The sequence below is a fragment of the Hyla sarda genome, chromosome 6 (genome assembly GCF_029499605.1).
Source record: "Hyla sarda isolate aHylSar1 chromosome 6, aHylSar1.hap1, whole genome shotgun sequence".
In the NCBI taxonomy this organism is placed as follows: Eukaryota; Metazoa; Chordata; class Amphibia; order Anura; family Hylidae; genus Hyla; species Hyla sarda.
The window spans coordinates 249,974,497-249,993,804 of record NC_079194.1 but is presented as its reverse complement, the minus strand read 5'-3'; the positions used below and the strand labels follow the sequence as shown (position 1 = coordinate 249,993,804).

General features: G+C 40.2%; 2 protein-coding genes across 2 annotated transcripts in view; both read left to right on the top strand.

Annotated features, from left to right (window-relative positions):
* Window positions 1-4,153, top strand: part of LOC130277504 (mucin-2-like) — an 82,442-nt gene extending 78,289 nt beyond the window's left edge. Inside the window, exons 44-45 of the mRNA XM_056528180.1 lie at window positions 3,201-3,305; window positions 4,044-4,153. Coding sequence (XP_056384155.1) covers window positions 3,201-3,305; window positions 4,044-4,153 — 215 coding nt within the window. The remainder of the gene's footprint in view (window positions 1-3,200; window positions 3,306-4,043) is intronic.
* Window positions 4,154-4,228: 75 nt separating this feature from the next.
* On the top strand, window positions 4,229-18,547 carry LOC130277503 (intestinal mucin-like protein). Its single transcript, XM_056528179.1, has 6 exons — window positions 4,229-4,381; window positions 4,623-4,727; window positions 5,573-5,698; window positions 15,623-15,662; window positions 17,279-17,402; window positions 18,242-18,547. The coding sequence occupies exons 1-6, from the start codon at window positions 4,229-4,231 to the stop codon at window positions 18,480-18,482; spliced, it is 789 nt and encodes a 262-aa protein (XP_056384154.1). The 3' UTR covers window positions 18,483-18,547.
* The last annotated feature ends 761 nt before the right edge of the window (window positions 18,548-19,308 follow it).

Sequence of the window (19,308 nt, the reverse complement as noted above, 5' to 3'; positions counted from 1 at the left end):
AACAGTAGCCCTCCAGAGGTTGCCAAACTACAACTCTCAGCATGCCTGGACTGCCCAGGCATGCTGGGAGTTGTAGTTCTGTAACATCTGTCCCTTCAAATCTTTGAAAGTTGCTGCTATACTTTGAAGCCCTCTAATTTTTTCAAAAAGCAAAAATATGTCCATTTTATGATGCCAACATAAAGTAGACATATTGTATTTGTGAATAAAAATAAAATTTATTGGGAATATCCATTTTCCTTACAAGTAGAGAGCTTCAAAGTTAGAAAAATGCTAAATTTTCAAAAATTTCATGAAGTTTGGGGATTTTTCACCAAGAAAGGATGCAAGTAATGCCGAAAATTTACCACCAAAATAAAGTAGAATATGTCACGAAAAAACAGTCTCAGAATCAGAATATTCAGTAAAAGCGTTTTCGTGTTATTAATTCGTAAAGCGACGTGGTCAGAATTGCCTAAAAGGGCTCAGTCCTTAAGGTGAAAAAGGGCTGCGTCCTTAAGGTGTTAAACCTCAGTATTCTAATTTAATTGCTGTGCTGGCACTTTGAGGGAAAAAAAAGTTGCCGTGCATTACAGTTTGGGCACTCGGGCTCAAAAAGGTTCGCCATCACTGATCTACAGGCTGTCCCTTATTGAATAGTTGAGGTCACTTGAATGTGACTATGCTGCAGTATAGTATAGTTAATTATAATAAATGTACTTCATTAAAAATAAACAGCCTGTACAATTAATGTATAACATTATGCTGTTGAAAGGTTTTTTTTTCCCAAAAAATTCTTGCCAAAATACTAATTAAACACTAATAGACGTAAATCACTAATAAGATTTTGGCCAAACTGTTGGCCAGAAGATTGTCCCCTCCCCTCTCCAGTATTGTAGGAGTAGAACAAACTGGTTTTATTCCGGGACGGTCAATTCATGGCAACCTTGTTAGATAAATGGTCAATATACAGCTGGGTTCTGACCCCTTCCGTTCCACCCTGTCACTTGACGCTATGAAGGCATTCGACAGGGTGGAGTGGAGATTTCTATGGAGGGTACTTAAGAAATTTGTCATTGAGGGGAGATGTTAGAATGGTTCAAGCTGCTATATAAGAATCCTAGGACTAGGGTTGCAGTAAATGGGTCTCTCTCATCTCACCTGAATATAGGACGGGGTACTAGGCAGGGATGCCCCCTCTCTCCTATGTTATTTGTCCTTTTTTTGGATCCATTGGCAAGGAAGTTAAAAAAAGCGGAAGATCTGAGGGGATTTGGGATTAATGGGGTAGAAGAGAAATTTTTAATGTACGCCGATGACATTCTCTTATTTCTAGAAAATGCATACACAGGCGTTCCAGCAGCAATTAGGATCTTTGAGGATTTTGGGAGGGTCTCTGGTCTCAAAATTAATTGGGAAAAATCTTCTTTAATGCCTTTGATAACAGTTAATATTAATAGACCCATGGGGGTAAAAGTTCTGAAAGAAGATGAGAATCTGGATTATTTAGGTATTAAATTAGCGCCGACAAAAGATTTTTTTATTCAGCTTAATCTCTATCCGTTATTGTGTAAGTTTAGGAAAAAGATAGATGCATGGGTTAAACTACCTCTTTCAATTGCAGATAGGATTGGGTTCATTAAAATGGTAGTCCTCCCTCAGGTATTATACGTCTTGGGGGCAGCCCCTTGGTGGATTCCACTAAAATGGTTTCGGGCATTAGATGCCATGATGGGGAGACTGATATGGGGGAGGGTTAGAGTACGTATGAAATATATAAGGTGGGTTCACTTGGAGGGAGAAGGTGGAGGGGGTTTACTTGAATTCAGGCTATATTTTTTTGCAAAAAAACCTCCAGAATATTAGACGGGGGAGTACTCTGTGGAGAATTATTTAAAGATTACAGAGGGCATTATGACAGTTTTTTTGAATTTATTGAAGCTGGTCTTCCTGTAAAAAAGGAATTGGGGCACATTTCACTAATAGGGTTACTTAGGAAAATTTGGCAAGAGGTTAAAAAGAGATGTAAAAAAGAGGAAAGTATAAGGAATACAGTGTTATGGGATAATACAGATTTTGTACACTTTCAAAGATTAGGGAGTGATTTCTGTAAAGGGAAAGGGGTTAAATATGTTGCACAGATCTTTCAGGATGGAGAGATCAAAAAATTTGAAACGCTAAAGAATGAATTTGGTTTGCGGAATGAACATAAATTTTGGTATATTCAATTGGGTGATGCATATAGATGCTCCATTAAGGAGAAGTTTAAGATAACCAAACATACGGTGATAGACTATATGAATTCGGAAGGAGTTGGAAGATTAAGACACATATATAGGCTCCTACTTAAGAATGTATCGGTCAACTTTCAGGGAAACAAGAAAATGAAGTGGGAGGATGCATTTGGTCCTCTCTCTCTGAGGAAGAATGGGAAAATATACTGATCAATGTTAAAAAATGCTCAATTAATAAGAGATATCAAATTATGCAACTAAGAATAGTCTATCATTTATATTATTCACCGCTACAGTTAAAAAAGATGAAGAGTTGGAGTGAGGCAGACTGCCCTAAGTGTGGCAGAGCGGAAGCTAATTTGATCCATTTGTTATGCTTATGCCCAAAGATCAAAGAATTTTGGAGTAAAGTCTTTCAGATTATTGAGATCAAACTCAATCTAGAGAAAGAGTACTCAGCAATAGAAGTTATTTTAGGTGATTTGAGTAAGGTCAGAATAGGTCGCGAGTTGCTAATTCGGATATTTATGTTAGCTAAGGTTGTGATCCTCAGAGGGCTCTTGGGCAAAAGGGGTCCAAGCGTTTTCAAGTGGGAAAAGTTAGTCATAAAAAATCCGAAGGTATGAAGAATGGAGGGCCGGTGGATCTAGGAGAGGATTAAAAAAATTTAGATGTATATGGGCGGATTGGGATGAAGAATCAATTTAAGGTCCTTTTTTTTTTTTTTTTTTTTTCTTCTCTTCTGGCGGTAGGGGTGGGAGGGGAGGGTGGGCATATAATGTAATTTTTTCTGCAGAATATGTTAATTGTATTTGTTTTATTAACTGCTAAATTAAAAATTAATTGAAAGGAAAAAAAACACATATAAATTATATGACCTTCGCACCTTAAAAAGTACAACGCATCCTGCAAAAAACAAAAGCCACCTACAGCTACATTGAAAAACAAAATACTAAAAAAACATAATCACAATGTTTCCCTTTCCAGGGTGTGACAAAAGTAGATGCAATACCATGTCTCCCATCTGTGAGCTGGGCTATGAAGCTGTTGCTAGCATTCCAGAGGGGCACTGCTGCTTTCAGTATGAGTGTGGTAAGTCCTGATGCTTTACTAGTCTATAGATACAACATGTCTTATTTATAAAGTGCTATCTATCCATCTATGTCTCTTTATTAAGATTTGTGTTTTTATTGAAGTGATTTATTATTTTTATTGATTATATGGAATGTTGCATGTTTTCTCTATTTTCTATTAGTAAGTTATATTCATGTAAATTAATAGTTGTTGCCATTGAGACAGAAAATAAAATCAACTATTATTGTCTTCATAGTTCCAAAGAATGTTTGTGTGCAGGACAATGCAGAATACATGGTAAGGAAAGCTTATAAGGATGGATGTTACATATTGATTGTTAAGTTAAAATAATTTCAATGTAATTTTTTAGGTAATGTTTTAATGTTAAAGTAAAATATCTAGCTGTATAAAAATATTTAGAAAACCCTGGAATATTCACTGAGGATGCAGCCTGATAGGGAAGTCTTGCATAGCAGCTAAATGGTAGGAAATTTGTGATGAAGACTATTCAAAGAGTTGCTTCATTTGGCATTTACAGAATAAATAAATAAATCAGTCAAACAAAGTTCAGCAGCAGGTCAGCACTACTCCACCCATGTGTGAGCATAACAGGTGCAGTTTTGTTTCAATTGTAGTAGCCCATGGTGGTGCTCTGCTGTCCAATAGATACAAAGTCTCTCATGGAAATCCCAAAATCTGAGCATTTACCACACTTGGTATCTTCCTTTTATGTGTTTACTCCATAAAATACCCTAGACCAGGGGACAAAAACCTCAGAGGAAAGCTCACATAGGCTGGAGAAAGAGAAAGGAGCAGATACAAGGCAGTCTGCTGAAGAGAATCATATAGACTATATACAAGTATAAAGATATAATAGAGCTCACATAGCAAATTGTAGAAGAATAACTAAGCAAAATGTTTAAAAAAGACCAATAGAGAAAATGTTTTTCCACAATAACTACTTTATCTTTCATCAGCTTGGGGCTCCAGTATACTCTGATAACTGCCAGACCTGCGTGTGTACAGGAAATGCAAACACTGCCGAGCCGAAAATCTCATGTACAGATACTCCATATAGTGTACAGTGCCCCTTGGTAAGTAGAAATAACACAGTAAACTCCCCGCTGCAGGAAGTCCCCATAGATTACAGATGCAGCAAATTACATGTGTTTTCTCCTCAACTCAGGGGTTCCATCAGGGTAGTACAGGTGATAACTCGGGGGCCCTGGCAAATGACAAGTTGAAACTTACAATGTCATTGATGCACAGAGTGAAATCTGCAAGAAATCCACAGCAAAACCTACATCATCAAATATTGTTCCTTTTTAACCACAGGGCTTTAAACTGAAGAAGAGCACACAACACTGCTGTGGGGAGTGCGAGCAGACTCACTGCGTCCTGAACTTCAATGATTCCACTACTACTTACCATCTCATGAATGTATGTGCACTGTCTGTGACTGCTATGCTTGTATGGTTACAACTTGCATTATAGTTCATATTCATGGGCTTTATTCTGAGTATCACTGCCGGTCCTAGGAATATACCGCCATCATTACTATAGTAGGAAACCCCCTCTTAAAGCTTTGTGCACCATGTATTCACTGCTCAGTATGGTTATTGCAGTGTTGTCCATAATAAGGGGTTCTATAGTAGGGGGTCTATCTTTTTTATGCCCTGACAGGAGGATGAACATCTATAAAGGTGGCTACGGCAGTATGTTTTGTGGGAAAGGATTTGTCTGTTATTACTACAACTTTTTATGCGTGTAGGCCCTTTTGATTTAAAGCTTCATATTATCAGATGTAATACTTGGTGCTAAAAACGTGACTGCTATATGATCCATGGTGCGAGAATACCCTGCATTGAACTGCTTCTGGTTCTCTAATATTAGCTGTATTAATGCATCCTATCTATATAAGGAATTCTATAAACAGGTATATATTGACATCTGTCAGCACTAATCTTTTTTACTTATAATAGTAAATATTTACATTTGTACCATGCTATGGGGCATTATGAATTTGTTGTATGTGCCTGTAAGACCTAATGTGGAGCTGAAACGTTGCACTGGCAATCCATAATGACATAAACTTTTTGCACCTACAACTAGGTGCACATGACAATAGTGCCTTCCTATCACATCTAGATCTGCAACTAGTGAAAATGGGATTCCGATATATACAAGTTGGCAACAATGGCTGTCTCTCTCTCTCTCTCTATATATATATATATATATGTGTGTGTATATATATATATATATATCTTATATGTGTGTTTCCTCAGCCTGGAGAGATGGTTCTTTCTGAAGATAACTGCACCCTGTATAGCTGCGCTGTGATCAGGAATCAGTTCATCACATCAATGTCACAGATCTCTTGTCCTCTATTTAATGAAGATGACTGTGAACCTGTAAGTACCATAACTGGATTGTTCTCTGAGGGGAATTTATCAAGGCTTGCATACCAGTTTTCTAGCATAACATAGTTACATATACATAGTTCATAAGGTCGAAAAAAAGATAAATGTTAAGTTCAACCCATATCTCTATTGTGTCCCTATTGTGTTGATCCAGAGGAAGGCAAAGACCCCCCTATGAGGCTGATGCCAATTCCTCATTAAGAGAGGTAAAATTCCTTCCCAACTCCAATATGGCGATCAGAATAAATCCCTGGATTAAAGTTCTGTCCTTATAAATCTAGTATCCATAACCTGTAATGTTCTTACTCTCCAGAAATGCATCCAGACCCTTTTGACCTCTTCCTCCAGAAGAGAGTTCCACAGTCTCACTGCTCTCACAGTAAAGAACCCCCATCTGTGCTGGTGTAGAAACCTTCTTTCCTCTAGACGTAGAGGATTCCCCCTTGTTATAGATAGAGTCCTGGGTATAAATAGATCACGGGAAAGATCTCTGTACTGTCTCCAGATATTTTATGCATAGCTATTTGGTTGCCCCTTAGCCATCTTTTTCTAAACTAAATAACCCTTATTCTGATAATCTTTCTGGGTACTGTAGTCCTCCCATTCCCCGTATTACCCTGGTTGCCCGTCTTTGAATGGTCACCGGCTCCACTATATCTTTCTTGTACACTGGTGCCCAGTACTGTACACAGTATTCTATGTGTGGTCTGACTAGTGATTTGTACAGCAGTAGAATTATTTTCTTGTCGTGGGCATCTATGCCCCTATTGATGCACCCCATGATTTTATTTGGCTTGGCGGCAGTTGCCCGATACTGGTTGCTACAGGTAAATTTACTATTAAAAAAAACTCCTAAGACATATTCCATGTTAGTCGTCCCCAGTGTTTTTCCTTTAATACATAACCCCGGCCTGGATTTTTCCTCACCATGTGCATTACCTTACATTTATCAGCAGGGCTGCCATCAGAAATTTCGGGGGCCCCTTACACAAGTGAAGGCATGGGCCCCCTCCCCCCTAGGTGGCCTGCCCCCCAGGGACCACCCACCCAGTTTTTTTCTAATTATGAATTTTGAATTAGATTACAGCAGAGGGCAGTGCCGTAAAACACTGTGCTGCAAAGTATGTAACTGCACCGCACTCTGCTATAATCAAATATATCCTATTCTGGTTACTGTAAAACTGCCCTAAAAAATTGTGAATATTCCCACATACTGGGGGAGATTTATGAAAATCTGTGAGAGGAAAAGTGGAGAAGTTGTCCATAGCAACCAATCAGGCGGCTTCTTTAATTTTTAAGAAAGCATTTGAAAAATAAATAGAAGCGATCTGATTGTTGCTATGGGCAACTGCATCACTTTTCCTCTCTACAGGTTGTGATAAATCTCCCCCACTGACCATACAGAGGTAGAATCCCGGATGTGTCTGAGGACAGTATAGGTGATTACAATGACAGGACTCACAGGCGACGTCTTCTCTGGTCGGAGTCGTTCATGTTTCCTTTTCTTCTCCATCTGGTCTGGACCTCCATGAAGACTTTTCTCAGCAGAACCTGATGAACACTAGTGTTGCTCGCGAATATTCGCAATTCAAATTTTATTCGCGAATATCGCATATTCACGAATTCGCGAATATTCGCAAATATAGCGCTATATATTCGTAATTACGAATATTCGTTTTTTTGTTTTTTTTTCACAGTACACATCACAGTGATCATCCCTCTCTGCTTCCAGCTTGTGTGATGTAAAGAAGGCTCTAATACTACTGTGTGAGACCGGTGCGCGAATTTTCGCATATGCGAAATTTGCATATGCAAATGTTCACATATGCGAATTTTCGCTTATGCTATTTTTTGCATATGCAAATTTTCGCATGTTAATTTTCGCACATGCGAATATTCACATATGCGAAAATAAAACGAGAATATTACGAATATGCGAATATTCGCGAATATGATGAATATTCGTCCATATATTCGCGAATATTCGCGAATTCGAATATGGCCTATGCCGCTCAACACTAATGAACACACAAATTAGGCTCCTTTCTAAAGCACCATCCCCACCTCTATACAAACTCCCCATCAATATTGCCTCACATAGTAATAGTGTTCACTTTGTACCCCCATACACAGATATAGCCCCTATACAGCCCCTATACACACACTCCCACACACACACACACATACACAGCCCCCAGACACACATACACAGCCCCCCCACACACATACACAGCCCATATATATATATATATATATATATATATACAGCCCCCATATATATACTGTATATACACAGCCCCCATATACAAATACACAGCCCCCATATACACATACCTAGTGTCCATATACACACACATTGCCCTTATGCACACATACACATAGGGTTGCCACCCTTTTTGCAAAAAAAATACCGGCCTTGGTAATTTTCATACTTAATAATATACATGCGTGACATCACAGGAAGCTCCACCCATGCCAATACATGTCATGGTATGGCACAGAGGGATCAGAGGGGGATTAAAATGACACAGGGGGGAGATCGGAAGGGCGGATTGAAAAGGCACGGGGGGGGGGGGGGGGTCAGAGGGGGGATTGAAATGACACAGGGTGGTTCAGATGGGGGGATTGAAATGATATCGGGGGATTAGAAGGGGGGAATGAAATGGCACAGGGGAATTAGAGGGGGGAATAATAAAAAAAGCACAGGATCAGAGGGGGAATAATTTCAGTCCCCTTCTGATCCTCCTGTGCCATTTTAATTGATCCCCCCCCCCCCCCCCCCCCCCCCCGGATTCAGGTCAATTAAAATGGGCTGGGCGGGCCTCAGTAATAAAAAAAAAAAAAAAAAGGGAACATGATGACAGCGGCGGGCCCCCTCTCTGGTGTGACTGCCTGACTGCCTGTACAGAGTACAGTCAGTTAGTCAGTCAGTGTATAGTGATGCCCCCCCCCCAGCGGTCAGTGAGTGACAGTTACTCACTGATCCGGGCCCCTTACTGGGGTACTGATTGTACCCCCCTGATGGCGGCCCAGTTTATCAGTGTTGAACCCTATCTGCCACTTCCAAGCCCAAATCTCCAACCTATCCAGATCCATTTGTAACAGTGCACTGTCCTCTATTGTGTGAACCACTTTGCATAGCTTAGTATTATCTGCAAAGATTGCTACTTTACTATTCAACCCCTCTACAAGGTCATTAATAAATATATTAAATAGAATAGGACCCAAAACTGACCCCTGTGGTACGCCATTAGTAATAGTCACCCAACCAGAATAAGTACCATTAACCTCTTAAGGACCAGGCAAGTATGAGTATGTCCCTGCGCCCTGGGTCTTAAGGACCAGGCACGTACTCATACGTCCGTGGGAATTTCGCATCCCGCCACGCGCCGGACGGGTTGCGAAACCGGACGCCTGCTGAAATCGTTCAGCAGGCATCACGGCATATCGCGTGTCGAGATCGGAGAAAATCTCATGTCAATTCAGACATGCGATTTTCTCCTATTCCGGACTGATCGGGTCTCTGGTGAGCCGATCACCCGGAAAATAGGGATGCTCGGACCTGTCAGCATCCTGCAGGGTAGGAGTGAGGTCGCAATGCTGTGATCTCCTCCTATCCCCTGCCAGTGGTCAGAACTGATTCTGACCAATGGCAGAGCAGGACGGTGGGTTGCCATGGAAACTCCCCATTCTGCCCACCCCTGGATGTCAGGCAGAACAGGGGGAGAACATGGAGGCCGGGTACCTGGAGGAGAAGACTCGTGGGGCCCGGCGATCATTGCAGACATACAGCAGAGATCCCGACTCAGGTAAGTAATCGACGGTGGGGGGGAGAAATGAAAGTGAAAGTAATGTGATCTTTACTGTGGCAACCACTAGGAAGGCGAACTGCAACTCCCAGCATGCCCAGACAGCCAAATGCTGTCTGGGCATGCTGGGAGTTGTAGTTTTACAACATCTGGAGGGTCACTGTTTGGGGACCACTGTTACAGTGGTGCCCAAACGGTGGTCCTCCAGATGTTGCCAAACTACAACTCTCAGCATGCCCAGACTGCCCAGGCATGCTTGGAGTTGTAGTTCTGTAACATCTGTCCCTTCAGATTTTGCAATTTTCATGAAATTTTCGAAAATTGCTGCTCTAATTTGAAGCCCTCTAATTTTTTCAAAAAGTAAAAATATGTCCATTTTATGATGCCAACATAAAGTGGACATATTGTATTTGTGAATAAAAATAAAATGTATTTGTAATATCCATTTTCCTTATGAGCAGAGAGCTTCAAATTTAGAAAAATGCCAAATTTTCAACAAATTTTGGAATTTTTCACCAAAAAAGGATGCAAGTAACGACGAAAATTTACCACCAAAATAAAGTAGAATATGTCACGAAAAACAATCTCAGAATCAGAATATTCGGTAAAAGCGTTTTAGAGATATTAATTCTTAACGTGACAGTGGTCAGATGTGCAAAAAACTCTCTGGTCCTACAGTGAAAATTGGCCTGGTCCTTAAAGGGTTAATAACCACCCCCTGTTTCCTATCATTGAGCAAGTTACTCATCCATTTACACACATTATCCCCCAGCCCAATCCTTCTCATTTTATGTATCAACCTTTTATGTGACACCGTATCAAATACTTTGGAGAAATAAATATATACAACATCCAGAGATTCCCCCTGGTCCAATCTGGAGCTCACCTCTTCATAAAAGGCGATCAGGTTAGTTTGACAGGACCGATCCTTCATAAACCCATGCTGATATGGTCTCTCCAATATGGCATCTCTTAGAAAACCCACAAACAATTTACATACAATGGAGTTTAAGCTATCAGGCATATAATTACCAGGTCACCTTTTTGACCCTTCTTGAATATTGGCACCACATTTGCTATGTGCCAGTCCTGAAGATCAGACCCTGTCACTATAAATATTATTGTCCTTAAATATTAGAAGTAAGTGTCTGTCTATTACATTACTTAACTCTCTTAGAGCACGGTGGGTTAGACATGCAAAGGAGAGTTTACCTTATCCCCTATATTTTACCTGGCATTTCAATTTCCTCAATAAATACAGTGGAGACAATTGTCTTTAGCTGAAAACTTGTTTTCCATATGAGATTCCCAGGTCTAAGATTCCCGGTTTATATAGAATAAAGTTCACCATAATAAACACTTCATTGTGATTTGCAGCCTTATTTATTTGCCTCACTAATAGGTTCTCTGCGGCTTCCATTATATTTGGCAGCCTACAACTAATCCAAAACAGTGTTTTATTATTTTTCTCTTAATATACTGTATTTCTACCCATATAAACCTACAAATAACCTGACTAAAGCAGAAAAATATATAAAAAATCTAATCAAATCTTCATTAAAGAAGATATATACACATATTAGGTGTATGTCTCTGATCTTTGGAACGTTAACCTGTTACCACATTACCACGTACATGTACCTGATGAGTATAAACTGTCAGGCAGGTGAGTGAGCTGGGCTGAGAAGCACAGCCGAGCCTCCCCAAAGCCGGCCAGGGACCAATCTCATTGGTCGCCGGCCAGAGATTGACGCAATTGCTGCAATACCGGTGACATTTGCAGGGTCTCCTCCTTCCCCCCTCCTGTTTCTTTAGACATTGAAGTGATCGGAGAGGAGGGGCCCCATCAGAGGAGACCGCTACGCTCCTGAGTTAACCCTGTAGATGCTACTTTCAGTGTGACAGCAGCATCTATTAGGGTTACAGAGGTAGGGAGCTTCCTCTGTTCTGGATCAGCGCTCTGCAAAGTGAAGACAATGGCCTCTGTCATGGCTACGGAAGCCGATCAGCCTCTACCTAAGGTAGAGTCTTATATGCTATACTATGCCTATCAGTGTATCACTGAAAGGCATAACACAGTGGAGTACAGATGTGTACAGATTGGGGGACATGTATCAAAGATTTTACCCCTGTTTTGTGTTTAAATTTTTGCGCAAGCTGTTTTTTTGCGTCTTTTTTTGTGTACATTCTGGTGGAGCATTTCCTCCAGATGTGTAGGTTTTGGTGTACCTTGGAGTGACATATTTAGTACGCACAAATTTATTAGCTGCATACATTTCATTTACCCCCAGAAATCTTGCTCAATGACCATAAGCAAATATAAGCCATCTTAGACTGCACGTAGCAAGATGCTCTAAATCATCGATTCCATTTTTCAAAGAGCTGATTGAGGAGATTACTATATTTACCTGCAATTTATGAAACTCATTGCGCTTGATTGATAAATGTAGTGCTTCTGCGCATAATTTAGAATTCGTCAAAAGGGGTAAGCTGCTTCTACCATAAACAAATAAAGATACATGTCCCCCTATGTTTATGATCAGTACAAAAAAAAAAAGTTAAAAAAAGGTGAAATTAAATAAAAAATTTGATAAAAATGTAAAATATACATATAAAAAATAAATTAATACGCCCGCCGTGTGTCGCCAGCGGTCCCGCCTCAGCGGTTTTCTATGTTAGTTTGTTGTCCCCCACTTCCTTTAGTCTTCAGTATGTTTTTTGTATCTCCATTCTTTTCCCCTTTCTTCTAAGACCCTCTTTTCAAGGTTACCTCTTTTCATTTACATCGTTCTGATTCTGTTCCTATTTTCGATCCCTTGCTAACTGCTGGGCCCCTTTTTTCCCTAGTCAGGTCCTTATGGTTTAGGTCATTTGGCAAGGTAATTCAGAATATTTCGACAAAAACGTGTAAAATTTGTTGTATACTCTTTGCCTGGCCTTTAACCCCCGCCCTGCATTGTTGGGATAGGGAAGATACGAGAAACTTTCTCATATGCTTTCGTTCACTGGAACGTATTTGTCTTGTTCTTTTGTTACCCGTGTTATTTTTCATTCCCTTTGTCTGATATTTCGGTCCACAAGACCGTATTGTGTTAAGTATTTCCTATATTGGTGTGCCCACCACATCTACCTTAATAAACTTTTTGTTGAATTGAAAAAAAAAGTAAAAAATTTATACATATATTACACACCCAAAAATAGTCCTCCTGAAAATGTCAACATCCACCCCCCCCTCCCAAAAAAAAAGAGTCCTAACATAATTGTATCGGTAAAAAAATAAAGAAGTTACTGCTCTCAGAATACAGCCACTTACAAACATAATTTTTTTTTTTAACAAAAATATTTTTTTATGGTATAAACGTAATGACATATAAATAAAAAGCATATAAATTTGGTATCGCCATAATCGTACCGACCTGCAGAGTAAAGTTACCATGTCATTTATACCGCATGACAAACAACCTAAAAAATAAAAAACAACCACAGAATAGATAATTTTATTTATACCACCTCATTAAAAAAAAATTGTAAAAACGGATGTTACATGTACCCCAGAATGGTACCAGTGAAAGCGTCAACTTGTCTGCCAAAAATATTATTGCACCCCAAGACCTATATGATACCAACAAAATACCCTAAACTAAAAGGAGGCCCCAAAATTAACACAGCACGCCTTTAAGGCTAAGTTTCCACTTGGTTTTTTATCTGGCAGTTTTTGAAAAACTGCCACTGCAGTTTTTGAGCCAAAGTCAGAAGTGGATCCATAAGGGAGGAGAATATGTCCTATTCCTTTATATATTCCTTTATATATTACTTTATATGTCCTATTCCTTTTGAATACATTTCTGGCTTTGGCTCAAAAACCAAAGACCAGACATCAGGACCAAATGACGATAAGGGAGTAAAGGAGGACGGGGTCACCAGATCCCCACGCGTTCCGTTGCCACACAAGGGCAACTTCCTCAGGGGTAGTTATCTTTAGATTCAGGATCTGGACCTCCAAATGAACAACTTGCGCACATCTTGCACAGCAGTATACACCCTTGAATTGCTGCTCAGAGATTGCATACATCAGTCAAGGATTGCATACATCAGTCAAGGATTGCATACATCAGTCAAGGATTGCATACATCGAGCAAGAAAAAAAAGTCTTACATTTTTGCGCAAGCATACGTTTATTCAACTTTTTACTTAAATGTTAGATTTTTCTGTGGTTTGCACCCCATACACATCTGAAACCGTCCAATCAATGCTGTTCAGACTGTATAGGGACACTCCCCTTTGACAATAGTAACTTGCATCTCTCAATTTATTTACACCTTTCTAGGAGGGATAACAGTGGAGCAACACAATGTAGAATAATGAAAGACGCTGCCCCAGCTTTTTTCTTTTTCTTTAGAAATACAAATATTTACTTTAACAGACATGTTGGGAGAACTAAAATATACTCAGCCATGCATCTGCAATGACACCAACAAAAAACTTCCTATACATTTGTACAACTGCCCTGTGTATCTGAATGAAAGGGAACCCGTTATCAGTATTAGGCTGCCCAAACCACACGCAGCATAACATTGGCACATGCATCACGATCCCGGCACACTAGTCATGGATAACTAGTCATGGGGGCGGTTCCTGGCATCTGCTTTCCACCCCGCTGGTCCTGAGTGATGTGTCTCTCCCTACACACAGATAGGGAGAGACATGTGATTAAAAATGCTGCCAAGACCCAGATAAAATGCTGGCAACACCCAGAGTCCCAGAAGCTGCTCTCCGCCCACCTGTAACTAGTTATCTGGGTCTCTGCTGCATTTTAAATCTATGATTACTTGGGCATATCAGAGTAATTTATTGTGCTGGGCATAGAGTAACCAGTTTTATGATGCCCATGGTTTGGGCAGCAAAACTTATGACAGGTTGCCTCTTAGGATTCATTCACATGTACATAAATTCCTCTTGCAGATTTTAGACAGGGGGATTATGCTGCTACCCATTGACTTCAATGGGTGTACTGCAAATCTGCTGCGGAAAACTGCAGTGGATTATGTCCGAATGTACCTTAAGGGCCCCTTCACAAGGTGGAATAACTGCTTGAAAAAATTTTGTGTGGACATTACGTGCATGGCAGGCGCTGGCTGAATAAGCTGGAGCTAGGACCACTCAGAAATGTGCAGACTCCGTAGTTAGAAATGGTTGTTCTAGAAGAAAACAGCAGAGCTCCTCTTTGCATTGTACATGTCAGTATTATGGGGTTTGTGCCCTTGCGAGAAAAAAATGCTCACCTTGGGTTGTTGTGTATTTAGACACAATAGCTAATCAAGCCTGTAGATATGAAGATATTGAAACTGAATTAGGGTGGAAACTGGAACTGGAGGCAAAAAAAAAAAAGCAGGTATCTGATGCAATCCAATAGGAAAGGACTTTTAGCTGCAAACGGTTGCTAGAAAACTTTGTTTATTATAGCCACAAACATAATGCGTTTTGGGGTCTATGCCCTTTTTAAAATGGGAACATGGCAATACAAAAGATCTATGTTCACATTTGAAAAAGGGGCATAGACCCCGAAACAAGTTATGTTTGTGGCTATAATAAACAAAGTTTCCTAGCAACGAATTGCAGCTAGAAATACTTTCCTATATGTTGGATTGTGCCATTTTTGCCTTCCCCCTTACATAATTTTCTGTTGCAGGAATTCTGTCATGTGCTTGGTGCAGCAAAATCCTATTAAAAACAATGGAAGGTAGTGCTGGGCAGTATACCGGTTCATACCGAATACCGAAATTTTTGTGCTGCACGATATGAATTTTTCCCATACCGCAATACCGTGAATACAGAAATACCATGGAACCACCATGAGTACAAAAATACTGTGATACACATATTTGGTCATACCGCCCAACTCTAATGGAGGCTGCTTCAACAAAATTTCCGAGCAAGATTTTTCCCATAAATTCTGCTTAAAAATTACACCATGCTGCAAACACAGCCCAATTCAGATGTAGGGAATGGATTTTTTAAGTTGCAAAAATGTGCTGCATGTTACCTGATTTATGATAAACCATTCCGGATCATGTTACATCTTTATGTCTTTTTCATTTCCATGCAGGAAACTATTGATTTTTTACCTAATGGCTGCTGTAAAACGTGTAAGTATTGAGCTCTGTGTACGGTGCAAAGTCTACTTTAGAAGGAATTTCAAATACCCACTTAAAATTTACTAACATTTAGACATGACATTATAAAAATTTTTGTGAAAACGGAAAGAAAAAATGTTTCTGTTTTGTCCACAGAATACTCTATTAGCTCTCTCTCTCTCTCTCTCTCTATATATATATATGTATATATATATATATATAAAACATACAGTAGTTGAAGGCCAGAGGAAAAAAAAAACACATAAAAAGTTCACCATGCATAGACTGACCTTCTATATACATACAGCTTCTCATAGTAATTCTCGGGTCTCTACGCGTTTCACCCCTAAACCAAAGTAATTACTGTACACTAAATATGGAGTGATCAAGAGGCTATGTATACACAGCAGAATGTTTTAGGTGCTAATGCAGAGAAACAGATATTATTGCACGCTAGATACTAGGTGCTCATGCAGTAAAAAAAAATGTCTTCTTCACTATGTAACATGCTCCTTCCTGCCCTCCTCACTCCTAAATGCAAAATTCACTCTGAAAAAAAAAAAAAATGATAAAAGTCTGTAAGACTAAATGGCTCACTGAGGCATCAGCTTACTTATAGTCAATGGAAATCTATGGGGAGAAGAGGAGAAAGGAGAGAGAGCTACAGAGTGAGACAGAGGCAGAATGTGCCATATGCAGAGGCTACAACCTGTAGTAAAGATGTAGCAGCTGCTGTCTGTTGGTGGCATGCTATTGACAGGAGTCCCTGCTCCTGTATATACTTCCCTGGCACGCCATAGCATGCTAGGAAAGTATGTGCAGGAGCAGGGACTCCTGTCAATGGCCAGACTGCCTGCTCTTGTAGGTACTGAGTGGCAATAAGCACAGTACAGCGTATGTATCACCACTCACACACGTGTCTGGATTGTACTCGCCTTGTGCCAAGAGGCTATGGGTGTGTTGAAGGGCTGCAGCATTGTGTTAAATTGTGGTACCATGATGTTGAGCTGCCACACTCATGATGGAGGACACTACATCTGTACCCGTATATCTCACCTCAGTGCTGAAATCACACCTTACACCGCTCAGCACTGCTGTAAAATGTCATCCATGCTGTTGCTGCTGCTAAATGTGTATTGTAGAGATATAGGTAAGCAGGATCCCCTTTTGTGTGTGCAGTGTATGGGTGACATCACAGCGTGTAATCTTTGCCCACTAGCTTAGGGATGAATACAAATTGGAGATGGAACCTTAAGAGGGGAAAACTGGTTAAAAATTGCCATATAGAAGTTATATGAAGGCCAGAAACAGTGCTGATGCTCATATATACACACACAGCCGATTATCTAGAAAAGTTTGTTAAAAAGTTAGTGATTATTTCTGCATGTGGACTGGCCATTGCAGGCATAGATTCTATTTCCTCAATGGACTGTATCCTTTCATTGCTGTGGTGAAAATAATGCCAACTAAAAGATGCCAGTCTTAGTAATTGTAGGCTAATGAGTATCATATTTTTAGATTTCCACAGCGTAGGAAAGAAAGGAAATTATTTATCCATTCAGCATTGTGAAAATTGTGATCTATTTCTATGAATTTCAACTGTTTTAAATGTGATGTTTACCTTCCAGGTGATAAAAAGACAACTTCATGCAATCTGTATGAATACTATGACTATCTGTCATACAATAATTGTCGCACAGTAGACTTGGTGAAGATGGCTCGTTGCGATGGGTCATGTGGGACATTTTCCATGTAAGGGCACAGTATCTGTTTTTACTATGTGTCTCATAAATTATGTAAACTCTTTCAACAGGTGACTAGACAGGAGAAAGTAAATAGTTACTTATACTTAATAATAAAATGTAGTACATAAATTAAAATCTTGTTACAATTTTTCCCAGGAAATTATATTTCCTCGACTACCATTGAGTGCCAGGCACCTGCATTAAAAAGCATACACAATCATATTTAAAGGTGTTCTCACCTTAAAAAAATGATGTACCCTTTTATGGAATTATGAAAGTTAATAGAAAGGGGATAATTTTTTCAGGAACTTCACCTCTTGGCCACAGTAAAGAGTAGTTACAAAGAGTGTCTTTTTCTCCAAGGGACCTGCCCTGTTTTACACAGACAACCCACGAATGTGAAGTATTATACTTAATTTTTCCTGTGGTGGCACTGCACGGAAATTGAACACTTACTTTCATGTTTCCCCGCAGTTCTCAGCTGATTGAACACAGTCTAGTCCAGGACTACGGCAGATACGCCACAATAAGCCTGATACAGTTTGATTAATCTAGACTAAGAATTAGACAGATTTAGTATATCAAGGCTAACAAGTACAATTATCAGCAGCATACAAATAGGGGGTGCCACATCAAGGCCCTGGTGCCTGAGGGGTCCCAATTGCCCATCTGCCCTATAAGAAAACCATAAACATAATAAATGCCACATAAAGCAGCATATTAGGGGCCCTGTTACAGATTTTATAGGTCCGAGGTATGGTTACACCTCTGACAATTACGTTGTTTATTAAATTGTACTAACATTTTAATGATAACATAAAAAAGCGAATTTTATGTTTTTTTCAGCTACTCTTCAGTTGCAAAAGCCATGTCACATAGGTGTGCCTGTTGCAAGGAGGTGCAGACCAGCCAGAAACTGGTATTGCTCCAATGTGACGATGGAAGTCAAGTAGAGCATGAGTACATTGCAGTGGAGAAATGCGACTGTATGGACATAACATGTAAACCAGTGGATCTCGATGAAGAAATGATATCTGCTTCTACCGAGGACCCAAGAGAAAGCTTAAGCTCAAACAATCTGCATTAACATTTCAATAAACATAATACAAAGACGAATGGAAACCCCTACAAAACCTTCTGTAAACTGGCATTCTATTGATTCTGTCCAGTGTCATCTTTTTGAATATTAAATCTCTTATTTCATATTTTGTTGTGTTTATGTGTACAGTTCTATTATCTAAATAGCCAGTAGTGACCTAGTGAAATGGACGTTAAGCGTACCTGTTGATTCAAAATATATATATATATATATATATATATATATATATATATATATATATATATATATATATATTACAATACAGGAATATGGGTGCACTACTGTGGTAGAAACCTTGGCGTTGGTGTGCGGGCTCTGGTGTGTCCTTCATATAAGAATACACTGGCGAATGTCTCAATTTTAACATCAGTGTTGAGGGATAGCCAATGTATTTGTTACGCCTAGCGCTCCGGGTCCCCGCTCCTCCCCAGAGCGCTCACGGCGTCTCTCTCCCCGCAGCGCCCCGGTCGGTCCCGCTGACCGGGAGCGCTGCACTGTCATGGCCGTCGGGGATGCGATTTGCACAGCGGGACGCGCCCGCTCGCGAATCGCATCCCAGGTCACTTACCCGTCCCGGTCCCCTGCTGTCATGTGCTGGCGCGCGCGGCTCCGCTCTCTAGGGCGCGCGCGCGCCAGCTCTCTGAGACTTAAAGGGCCAGTGCACCAATGATTGGTGCCTGGCCCAATTAGCTTAATTGGCTCCCACCTGCTCCCAGACTATATCTGCTCACTGCCCCTGCACTCCCTTGCCGGATCTTGTTGCCTTGTGCCAGTGAAAGCGTTTAGTGTGTCCAAAGCCTGTGTTACCTGAACC